The 12,564-nt window shown below is 29.5% G+C and overlaps 3 protein-coding genes across 3 annotated transcripts; 1 reads left to right on the top strand and 2 right to left on the bottom strand.

The window, feature by feature from the left end:
• Nucleotides 1-247: 247 nt before the first annotated feature.
• LOC102610470 (triphosphate tunnel metalloenzyme 3) lies at nucleotides 248-2,653 on the bottom strand. Its single transcript, XM_006474316.4, has 2 exons — nucleotides 1,874-2,653; nucleotides 248-489 (listed from the first exon to the last, which is right to left on the bottom strand). The coding sequence occupies exon 1, from the start codon at nucleotides 2,471-2,473 to the stop codon at nucleotides 1,877-1,879; it is 597 nt and encodes a 198-aa protein (XP_006474379.1). The 5' UTR covers nucleotides 2,474-2,653; the 3' UTR covers nucleotides 248-489; nucleotides 1,874-1,876.
• A 495-nt stretch (nucleotides 2,654-3,148) lies between these two features.
• Nucleotides 3,149-8,136, top strand: LOC102617373 (uncharacterized). The gene is made up of 3 exons (XM_006474596.2): nucleotides 3,149-3,583; nucleotides 6,795-6,805; nucleotides 7,608-8,136. The coding sequence occupies exons 1-3, from the start codon at nucleotides 3,168-3,170 to the stop codon at nucleotides 8,024-8,026; spliced, it is 846 nt and encodes a 281-aa protein (XP_006474659.2). The 5' UTR covers nucleotides 3,149-3,167; the 3' UTR covers nucleotides 8,027-8,136.
• A 2,722-nt stretch (nucleotides 8,137-10,858) lies between these two features.
• Nucleotides 10,859-11,245, bottom strand: LOC107176451 (uncharacterized). The gene has a single exon (XM_015528969.1). The coding sequence runs from the start codon at nucleotides 11,243-11,245 to the stop codon at nucleotides 10,859-10,861; it is 387 nt and encodes a 128-aa protein (XP_015384455.1).
• Nucleotides 11,246-12,564: the final 1,319 nt, after the last annotated feature.

The following is a 12,564-nucleotide window of genomic DNA, read 5'->3' as shown; positions in this document are numbered from 1 at the left end:
AATTGCAATTCTGTTTAGTGGGTTTTCTATATGTATTTGCAAAACACAAAATATATAAAATTAGAGATGTATAGCGCTGGGTTTTAACATGCTATTGGATTTGTTGTCGTTCAATAATCTTGATCATAACCTCCCCAAATCATATATGATATGAGGCCATCAGGGGGATCTGGCATATGCTATTATCTCTTTATCTTTTCCAAAGAAACAACTACTATCAAACTGGTAAAACTGGTGTGCTGATCCATGAGAAATCAATAGTTGCATAAACATAATGTTAAAAGGATTAGTAACCCATCAGTGACCAGAATATAATGTTAAATAAGCAACTGTATAAATATAGAAATTACAGAATTCTAATAAAACACCCAATGGATGGTGAATTTGTAATCAAACTTTAGAAACAATAATTCCCACAGAAATTTGAACCTTTTTTATGGTGGTCTCTTCCAAATCAATGCCTGTTCACCAGTGACTGTTCAAAAATATCTGCAAAGGGTGAAATTAATGGAATCTCGATTAGAAGGAGCACTAAAGTTTCCGAAGTATCCCACATAAAATTCAAGCACAGACATAGATTTTGCTTGTACTTTTTCTAAGAAGTACCACAGCATGAGAAAATTACGTTACAATGAAAAAGGAAAAACAGTCCTTCCTCATGAAGAGTCAAACTAAATGACACAATTCATTGATACCACAAATCCTCCAACCACATAACATGTGAAATATACAAAACAATAAACATGGATGATATCATAGGCTGCTTAATCAATATGATAGGACTATCTGGAAGGCCCAAAAATGCTCTTCTAAAAGCTCAGAGAGAAATAAAAATATGAGCAACTTCCTAAAAACATCCACAATCAAAGGTTCAAAAACCGTAAAATATAAATATCTATACATGTGGCATCACATATATTCATATCATTGACATTATCTATCAAAACAAATGCCTGTAAATATTAATGGGGTGGTTTGTAAATGACAATAAAATCAAAAACTTCAGCAAACAAGTAAAATGGATGATGGATTCCACAGACAATGCTAAAAGCTTGAGGTTCATTATATATAATACAGGCTTATAATTCCAAACAAGTTAAATAAACTGCAATCAATGATTACAATAGAGATACCAAAATGATTTTGGAATAACCAGGGAGTTAGATACCGCAAATGATGATTGAACAGAAGAATCATGATAACCAAAGGTTGCTTCACTTCTAACATTCTCAAACAAACTAAAAGAAAAGAGAAAAAAATGTATTATAAAACCAACCTCCATGATTTTAACAATGTTAGAGAAAGACAATTATCAGTATCCAAGATCGTAATGTATCATATTTGAGAACACAAAATATTAAACTGCCAACCACCATTTCCTGTCTCCTCAGTTCTTTGCTGATATCAAAATAAAGGGTAAACGGAAAGGGCTAAATGTTTCTTTTGATTGATTTTGAGAAAATACTGAATAGAAACATGAAATCCTACAAAATGATCAAATAAAACTCTTAAACATTTCAGTTTTTTTTTTCAATTATTATATGAAGCATACATTCATACAAAAACGGTCAAAGCACCTAAAACTTGTTAGTTCTCAAATGATACTGAAACAATTGTAAAGCAAACGAGCACAATCCATAAAACTCCACAAAGGAAAACAAGCCAATATCCCCCAATTCAGTTACAAACACCAATAAGTTCACATGCTAAAAACAAAATCCTCTGAAACTTAAACATTATTCATAAATTGTTAAAGCAAGAGTAAACATCAAATTAGAAAACACCCACTAGAACAAAAACGATCATTTCAAAGGCAGTTTTATTTGAACAACAAAACCATGACTGAAAAAAAAAAAAAAAAAAAAAAACTCACTGATTAAGGCAGCTTCCCAGCTCGAAAAACTGCGAACTTGGTCATCTGGGAGTACTCAAATTCAATCCCATTTTCATTCAAGAACCCTTCAAGCAATTTTTTAACACCCTCAGGATCCGAACTCTCACACTCCACCTCGTAATTAGTCCCAAAATCATACTTAGTCTCATCGACCTCCAAAATTAAACCGTTCCATTCATAAACTTGTCTCAAATTCTCAAAACCCCCCAAACAAACCAACCCCACTTCACTCCCCACTCCAAACTCCGCTCTCACTCTCCGCACAACCCTCGATTCAATCTCAAACAACTTCGACGGATTCTCAATACACTCTTTTGCGACAACGGGGTCCAATTCTTCCTCATCTTCCTCAACCCGGCTGACCCCGTTGACTAACGAGGGTTTTGACTTAAGGCAGAGGACACAGCGGGTGTCCTTGCGGAGGCGCAAAACAGAGCGCTGCGAGGAGAGGAAGGAAGTTGGGGTGTCGAAGAAGAGGTTGTGTTGGCGAAGGGTTTTGGTGTGGAATTGGGAGAGAAGAGAGATCAGTTGCTTATGGGATGCGGCGTTTTTTAAGCGGAGTTTGAGCTCTACTTCCATTATTTAGAGGCCGATGCGTTGGGGTTTCGAGTTGGGGTTTTGATTTGGGAGGAGTTGGAGGAGGGAGGCGGAGGCTGAGGCTGAGGCTGAGTTGGCGGCGGAGGTGGAAGGGGATTTGCGGTTTTGCTCGAGTTCTTCTTTGTCTTCGATTTTCACTTCGATTTTGCTCGCTTTTCTTCGAAGCATTTTCTGATGCTCTGCTGCTGTTAATAATCAATCTGACATGCGGAAATTTATATTATAGCGTGTGACATTTGACTGGCGTGATGAGTGGTGACAGCCAAATTATAAATTACGCTCAACAGTTGTCAGTTGGGGGCCTGAATGAGCATATTTAAAGCTTTTTGGGGAGATTTTAGTAATGTAGAAAGATAAGGGGTAATATTTAATCTACTCTGTAATGTATGACAAAATATCAAACACCATCAATGTCTCAAATCCTCAAAATGTGAAACCGCATACACATGTATATTAATTGTTGCCACCGGTTGCCACTTACTTATTCTTTTTTTTTTTTCATTAAGTACTACAATTAAGATGCAATATTAACACCTTGAGGTTACAAATGAATATTGAATTCGAATGTAACAGTCACGAGACATGCCCTATAAAAACCAAATTTCCATCACAATCAAATCAACAAAATCCAAAACAAATTATATATCTATATATATATATAGCTTGATATACCAAAATGGCTCAAGTGATCAGTTTCAGATACTCGTTTGCTCTGATCCTGACATGTTCATTCATGATGGCTGCTCCAGGATTAGCATCTGTTACTTTTGAGAATCCATTAATTGAAGGAGGACAGGATCCCGATGTTGCGAAATGCCTGTCAACTCTGGAAAGCGTGCACGGGTGCGTGCAAGAAGTCATAACCGCGTTCTTGAGCCTCAAAGTGAATTTGATCGGGAATGCTTGTTGCAAGGCCTTCAATGAAGTTGACACCAATTGTTGGCCGAAGGTGTTTCCTTTTGATCCTTTCTTCCCTCCTCTACTTCAAAGCTACTGCACAACGATCGTGAAGAATGGACCACCAACATCAATTCCCCAGAAGCAGCAGAATGCACCGTCACCGTCACCTGCACTGTTTAAGAGATTAGAATAGTAGTCGTAAGACAGTACGTCCACCAGCTGCTAGCTGAAATTGGAGTTGAGATTCATAGTTGATTTTCATGAAAGGATATAGGAGACAATACTAATATTGATGTTTGATTTGGGAATAATATTGATTAATAAGAATAATGCTACTTTCTTTTGTTTTAGTTTATATAATTTCTGTTATTTTCCTTGATCTATTTAAATATATCATTTTACAGGACATATATTGGTTACATGCTTCGTAATGCAAGGAGCAAAACACTTTATTATTATTATTATTATTATTATTATTATTATTATTATTATTATTATTATTATTATTATTATTATTATTATTATTATTATTATTATTATTATTATTATTAAAGTAGAAGGCAGCTATACCCTCAAAGATTCAGGGAAATAATTATGAAAATTTCCAAATTTTAAATAGAGGAAGTCAAGACTTTTTTTTAAAATTATAATTTAATTTTTTTAATAAATATAAAAATAATTTAAATAGTTTAATTTGTCTAATAAGTTAATAATATTTGATTTTTTAATATATGAAATAAAATTTAAAATGTAAATTATTTTATTTATTTTAATAATATATTTGTATTTATCATAAAAATTTTAAATAAATCTTTGGGTTAAATAGATGTTAAATTAATAAAATGTCTCTCATGCATTAATAATATTGAAATTATTTTATATAACACTGAGAACAATTTAAATTTTTATATGTTTATTTTAATATTATATTTCTATTTATTATAAAACATTGGAGTCAATTTTGTTGAGTTAATAAAGCCAAATAATATTATGATCAAAAGGAGTTTTAGTGTCTCTTATTAAAAATTTGAAGGTCTAAATAATCATTTCTCAAATTTTGAGATTATAGGCTTTGTAGCTCTTATTATTGTTATTATTAATATTATTAAGGTAAAGGAAAAAATTACTTTAATTTCCAAGGAGATCAGGTGAATGCCAAAATATTGAGCAAGATGACTTATAATCAACCTCATAAATAATTGTATTTATCAATCTAAGAAAATTAATAAATTTTTAAATAAACAAATAAAATTAATATTTAAACAAGATTGTTTCATATGGTAAAAGTGAACATTTGTTAATGTTTTTAGAATAGTCTTTATAAATAAATGTCTCTAGCCCGAAATTGCATTAAGATGATGCAATAAAAGTAATTCAGGACCAGCTACTTACAGTACTGAAAATTAAATGAAATAATGTTACAAGACATTACAATCTCTACTATAAAAAATTCAAACTACAATCCATTAACCAATTAAGATAGTATATTTAATTTTAACACCAAAAAATTTTAAAAAAATAAATAAATAATAATCATATTAAATCAACCGAAACACCTCAAGCTAATTTTTAGAATTCGATTGTATTGATCCTCATATGTGTGGCCCTGATGACTGCTTCAGGTTTATCGACTTTCTATACATATATAAAGTAATTTTCCAATCAGGGATCTCTGATTTCAATAAAGTTAAGGATTAGCTAAAAGACAAAATAAACACAGACTCTAATGCACTGTATTTTGTTATGTAGTGTATTAAAATCTACATATTTTTATCTTTTAACTAATCTCTTACTTTATTAAAAATTAGGGATCCATAATTGGAAAACTATTATATATATATATATAGGGTAAAAGCTCGTTTAGTCCCTATATTTTGAAGTTAGTGCCCGTTTAGTCCCTATATTTTTAAAAATACCTCAAACCATCTCTACCATTAAATTATTGACACTTTTGTCATTATCTTTTGTTCCTTTTAACTTATTTTTATAATATTGCCCTATTATAATAATTTTTTAGACATTATTAAAAAGAAAAAAATAACCCTATTATAATAATTTTTTTAGACATTATTAAAAAGAAAAAAATAAATTACCAGTTTAACACCAAAAAATAAAATAAAATAAAATAAAATAAATTAATTTTTGTGGAACACACTCTTGAGTTAAAATATTAATTTTTCTAAAAAAATTGATAATGTAATTTTTTACGATATTAATTTTTTAGACATACGTGAGCTTCCACAAAAATTAATATATACCTTTTTTGTTTTTATTTTATTTTTGAGTTTAATTTGATAATTTAATTTTTTATTAATATCCAAAAAAGAAACATTATTGTAAAAATGTAATATTGTAAAAGCAAGTTAAAAATAATAAAAAATAATGGCATAAGTGTTAATATTTAGTAGTAGGGATGTTTTGAGGTGTTTTTAAAAGTACAAGGACTAAATGGACATTAACCTCATAATATAGGGACTAAACAAGCTTTTACCCATATATATATATATATATAAGCAAAACATGTTACTAGTTCTGAGTTGTTTGAGTTCTACTATATGGTTCTTTTTCATGTTATAGGTGTAGGATTGCTTTAACTTATTAGGCTATATTTAGCACGCATGATTAGATTTGACTAATTATTAGAATTGGAATGGATTAGAATGAATTAGATTATGTTGGATTATATATAGTGCTGACTTATGTTTCGTATAGTATCGGATTGGATTTTGCTAAATTAAATAGCATTTACATTAATATTTGAATTTAGATATAAACTATTTATAGATATTTAACAAGAAACATTATAATTAATTAAAAATAAAACTAATAAGAAATATATACACACACAAATAAAGAAGTATAAATTATTTAAATTATAGGTTATTTCAAATGAGATATATCATTTCATTAAATAAAATTATTCAAATAATAAATTAATTTATAACTTTTAAGTAAATCATGAATTTAAAAATTATAAATTAAAAACAATAAATAAATAAATTTTAAGTTATAAATAAAATGGTGTAATAAATTATGGAAGATATTATAAATGGACAAATTTTTTTTTGACATTATCTAGTCCCAACTAAACCCACATGATATTAATATTTTGTCCCAATAATTAGTCAAATCCTACACTTAATCCTAATTTCCAAACATAACGTTAGTTTTTGGGAATAAGTAATGATGAATTTAATATCTCTTAATTTTGAAATGAGATTTGTCATATTCCAAATCACACTACTTATACATAGGAAGTCTCACAAATAATCAAAATTAAAAAACCATCAATCGACCTTTATTTCCCACTAATTAACCAATACATAGGCTGAGCTCAAGCATGCAATTCTAATTTGGTCAATCAATCAGGTTAAATAAAAATCTTCATCAATAAGTGATGCAGCTGCAGCGTCGGTAAGTACCAAGTACTCTAGCAGACACCGGCGGGGATGGTGGAACGCCGCGGGCGCTGCCTTCGATGCGAGCACAGAAATCGTTCAACAGTTGAGGGAAGAAAGGATTCCACGGGAACATTATATGAAAACAGCCAGTATCAATTGCAACAAAGGCCTTGCAGCAGGCAGGCGCAATGCTGTTGAAGTTTAGAGAAAAAATGGAGCTGAAAATTGACGTTACGCAACCTTCAGTGTTAGCAAGTGATGACCAACATTTTAGTACATCTCCCGAACCCCATCCTGTTGGAACCGTGAGGCCTGGAGTCTGTGGTAACTGAAACCTTCAGCATTTTCTAATGATCTGCTGCTGTTGATAATCAAAATGCCAAGCGGGAATCTATATTAGGGCTTTTGACATTTGACTGGTGGGGTGACTGCCAAATTGGAAATTACGCGTAACAGTGGGGAGACTCAATGAGCATATTTAAAGCTTTTTGGGGTGATTTTAATAATGTAGAAAGATAAGGTGTCATATGTAATCTACTCTGTAATGTATGATAAAATATCAAACACCATCAATGTCTCAAACCGTCAAAATGTGAAACCGCATGCACATATTAATTAATTGTTGCCGGTTGCCACTTACTTATTCTTTTTTTTTTTTTTCATTAAGTACTACAATTAAGATGCAATATTAACACCTTGAGGTTACAAATGAACATTGAATTCGAATGTAACAGTCACGAGACATGCCCTATAAAAACCAAATTTCCATCACAATCAAATCAACAAAACCAAAACAAATTATATATATATAGCTTGATATACCAAAATGGCTCAAGTGATCAGTTTCAGATACTCGTTTGCTCTGATCCTGACGTGTTCATTCATGATGGCTGCTCCAGGATTAGCATTTGTTATTTTTGAGAATCCATTAAATGAAGGAGGACAGGATCCCGATGCCGCGAAATGCCTGTCAACTCTGGAAAGCGTCCACGGGTGCGCGCAAGAAGTCATAACCGCATTCTTGAGCCTCAGAGTGAATTTGATTGGGAGTGCTTGTTGCAAGGCCTTCAATGAAGTTGACGCCAATTGCTGGCCTAAGGTGTTTCCTTTTGATCCTTTCTTCCCTCCTCTACTTCAAAACTACTGCACAACAATCGTGAGGAATGAACCACCAACACCAATTCCCCAGAAGCAGCAGAATGCACCGTCACCGCCACCTGCACTGTTTAAGTGATTAGAATAGTAGTCGTAAGACAGTACGTCCATCAGCTGCAATCGGAGTTGAGATTTCATAGTTGATTTTCATGAAGGGATATAGGATACAGTACTAATATTGATGTTTGATTTGGGAATAATATTGATTAATAAGAATAATGCTACTTTCTTTTGTTTTAGTATATATAATTTCTGTTATTTTCTTAATCTATTTAGATATATCACTCTAAAAGTTATATATCGGTTACATACTTTATAATACAACGGGCAAAACATTTTATTATTATTATTATTAAAGTAAAAGGCATTATACCCTCAAGATTCAAGGAAATAATCATAAAAATTCTTAAATTTTAAATAAAGGACGCTAAGACTTATTTTTAATTATAATTTAAAATTTTTTAACGAATACAAATATAATTTAAATGGTTTAATTTGTCTAATAAACTAATAATATTAGAATTTTTTAATGTATGAAATAAATTTTAAAATGTAAATTATTTCATTTATTTTAATAATATATTTGTATTTATCATAAAATTTTAAAATAAATCTTTGGCTTAAATAGATGTTGCAATTGATAAAATGGATCTCATGTATTAATAATATTAAAATTATTTTACATAACATTGGGAACAATTTAAATTTTTATATATTTATTTAATATTATGCTTCTATGTATTATAAAATTTAGATTAATATAATATAAGATTGTAAAAGTATTTAAATATTGAAATTATTTTAAAATGTATATATTATTACATTGATTTTAATATTATATTTTTATTTATTAGAAAACATCGGAGTCAATTTTGTTGAGTTAATAAAGTTCAAAGGTATTATTGTCAAAAAGAATTATGATGTCCTTTATTAAAAACTTAAGGCATGTTTGATATTGAGATTGGACAGCTGTATCTTAAAAGTTAAAGCACTAGAATATTTGATAAATATTGGTTGCTGTAACTTGGAAGTTAAGTTTTTTACTTCACTTGTATAATGAAAATTTTATTATATATTTACTAATTTTGTCAAAATTATTATTTAAAAAATTATATTTACTACATAATATTAACTTTTATTTCTTCATTATAGTTTTTTTTTCTACAATAACTGTAATTTAAAAATTATACCACCTCAATTCCAAATAGAGCATTAAAGGTCTAAATAATCATTCCCCAAACTTCAAGAACATAGCTCTTATTATTGTTATTATTACTATTAAGGTAAAGGGAAAAGTTACTTTAATATCCAAGGAGATCATTGTGAATGCCAATCCAAGGAGATCATTGTGCATGCCAAAATATTGAGCAAGATGACTTTGATCAACCTAAGAAATAATCATATTTTTCGATCTAAGAAAATTAATAAAAAATTTTAAATAAAAATAATAATATTAATATTTAAACGAGATTGTTTCATATGGTAAAAGTGAACATTTATTAATGTTTTTAAATAGTCTTGATAAATAAATGTCTCTAGCCCAAAATAGCATTAAGATGACACAATTAAATTAATTCAGAACCGACTACTTACAGTACTGAAAATTAAATGAAATAACTGTTACAGGATATTACAATCTCTACCATTAAAAAATCATACTACAATCCATTAACCAATTAAGCTAGTATATTCAATTTTAACACCAAAAAATAAAAATAAAATAATAATCATATTGAATCAGCCAAACGCCTCAAGCCAATTTTTGGAATTCGATTGTATTGATCCTCGCATGTGTGGCCCTGATGGCTGCTCCAGGTTTATCATATCTCTCTCTCTCTCTCTCTCTCTCTCTCTATATATATATATATATATGTATATAAGCAAAACATGTTACTAGTTATGAGTTGTTTGAGTTCTGCTATATACGCTATTGGTTCTTTTTCATGTTATAGGTGTGGGATTGCTTTAACTTATTAGGCTATGTTTGGCACCCATTATTAGATTGGACTAATTATTAGAATTGGACTAAATTAGAATGAATTAGATTAAGTTGGATTATATATAGTGCTAACTTATATTTGGTATAGTATCGGATTGGATTATGCTAAATTAAATATATATGAAATTAAATAGTATTTACGTTAATATTTGAATTTAAATATCAACTATTTATAGATATTTAACAAGAAATATTATAATTAATTAAAAATAAAACTAATAAGAAATATATACGCGCACAAATAAAGAAGTATAAATTATAGGTTATTTCAAATGAGATATATCATTTCATTAAATAAAATTATTCAAATAATAAATAAATTAATAACTTTTAAGTAAATCATGAATAAAAAAATTACTTAATTAAAAACAATAAATAAATAATTTTTAAGTTATAAATAAAATGGTGCAATAAATTATGGAAGATATTATAAATGGACAAATATTTTTCTTGACATTATCTAGTCCTAACTAAACCCACATGAAAATTAGGATTAGCAATCCCATAATTTAGGATAAAATTTTGAATTTAGTCCATTAGTCCAATCTAAGTGAGTATGTCAAACATAGTATTAATATTTTATCCTAATAATTAATTCAATCCTACACTTAATCCTAACTTCCAAAGATAGCTTTAGTTTTGGGGATAAGTAATGATGAATTTGATTTTGATATCTCTTAATTTTTAAATGAGATTTGTCATATTCCAAACCACACTACTTATTAAATAGGAAGTCTCACAAATAATCAAAATTAAAAAAACATCAATCAACCCTTTATTTCCCACTAACTAACAAATACACAGGCGGAGCTCAAGCATGCAATTCTAATTTGGTCTAATTAATCAGGTTAAATGAAAATCTTCATCAATAAGTGATGCAGCTGCAGCGTCGGTAAGTACCAAGTACTCTACTCAAGCAGACAACGGCGGGGATGGTGGAACGCCGCGGGCGCCGCCTTCGATGCGAGCACAGAAATCGTTCAACAGTTGAGGGAAGAAAGGATTCCACGGGAACATTATATGAAAACAGCCAGCATCAATTGCAACAAAGGCTTTGCAGCAGGCAGGTGCAATGCTGTTGAAGTTTAGAGAAAAAATGGAGCTGAAAATTGACGTTACGCAACCTTCAGTGTTAGCAAGTGATGACCAACATTTTAGTACATCTCCTGAACCCCATCCAGGTGGAACCGTGAGGCCTGGAGTCTGTGGTAACTGAAACTGGGCTAGCCCCGACTGGACCAACATTGCAATGCATGCAGCCGCCAGCAGTGCTTGAGCCATTTGCTTTGACACCGCCATAATGAGTGTAGCAAAAATGATCTTTTTAACTGAATTCAAGTGAAAGGGATCTGGAATCTTGATGATGTGATTTGCAGGGAAAGAATGGGGGAGAGTTTATAGAAATATTGAATTGGGAAACGTTTGCTTTTATGTGACTTTATTTACATTTATGTCTTTATGAATTTACAATATTTTGGGTCATTAATATTGCTGAGTTTCTTTTGTAACTTACACGATAGTTTAATTTCGAATAAGCTAATAATATTATTTTTTTCATATGTAAATAAATTATAAAATATAAATCATTTTATTTATTTTAATAATATATTTGTATTTATCATAAAAAATTTTAAATAAATTTTTGGGTTAAATAGATGTTACAATTAACAAAATTTATCTCATGTATTAATAATATTAAAATTATTTTATATAGCATTGAGAACAATTTAAATTTGTATATATTTATTTTAATATTATGCTTCTATTTATTATAAAATCTAGTTTAATATATATAAGATTGTAAAGTATTTTACTATTAAAATTATTTTAAAATGTCTATATTGTTACATTTATTTTAATATTATATTTCTATTTATTATAAAACATGAGAGTCAATTTTGTTGAGCTAATAAAGCCAAAGAGTATTATAGTAAACAAAAGTTTTGGTGTCCCTTATTAAAAATTTGAGGGTCTAAATAATCATTTCTCAAACTTTGAGATTATAGGCTTTGTAGCTCTTATCACTGTTATTATTATTATTAAGGTAAAGGAAAAAATTACTTTAATTTCCAAGGAGATCGTGGTGAATGCCAAAATATTGAGCAAGATGACTTTGATCAACCTCAGAAATAATTGTATTTATCAATCTAAGAAAATTAATAATTTTTTTAAATAAAACAAATAATATTAATACTTAAACGAGATTGTTTCATATGGTAAAAGCAAACATTTATTAATGTTTTTAGAATAGTCTTGATAAATAAATGTCTCTAGCCTGAAATAGCTTTAAGATGACGCAATTAAATTAATTCAGGACCAGCTACATACAATACTGAAAATTAAATGAAATAACTGTTACAGGACATTACAATCTCTACCATAAAAAAATCATACTACAATCCATTAAACCAATTACGCTAGTATATTTAATTTTAACACCAAAAAAAATAATAATAATCATATTGAATCAGCCAAAACGCCTCAAGCCAATTTTTGGAATTCGATTGTATTGGTCCTCGCATGTGTGGCCCTGATGGCCACTCCAGGTTTATCAACTTACTAGTTCTGAGTTGTTTGAATTTTGTTATGTACGCTATTGGTTCTTTTTCATGTTATAG

Source organism: Citrus sinensis, chromosome 9 (assembly GCF_022201045.2).
Source record: "Citrus sinensis cultivar Valencia sweet orange chromosome 9, DVS_A1.0, whole genome shotgun sequence".
NCBI classification, from domain to species: domain Eukaryota; kingdom Viridiplantae; phylum Streptophyta; class Magnoliopsida; order Sapindales; family Rutaceae; genus Citrus; species Citrus sinensis.
Note: the sequence above shows the minus strand (reverse complement) of the source record. Positions and strands in the feature narration are given on the sequence as shown.

Coding starts and splice junctions, on each gene's coding strand:
- LOC107176451 (XM_015528969.1), bottom strand. CDS start 11,245: ATGGCGGTGTCAAAGCAAATGGCTCAAGCACTGCTGGCGGCTGCATGC.
- LOC102617373 (XM_006474596.2), top strand. CDS start 3,168: ATGGCTCAAGTGATCAGTTTCAGATACTCGTTTGCTCTGATCCTGACA.
- LOC102610470 (XM_006474316.4), bottom strand. CDS start 2,473: ATGGAAGTAGAGCTCAAACTCCGCTTAAAAAACGCCGCATCCCATAAG.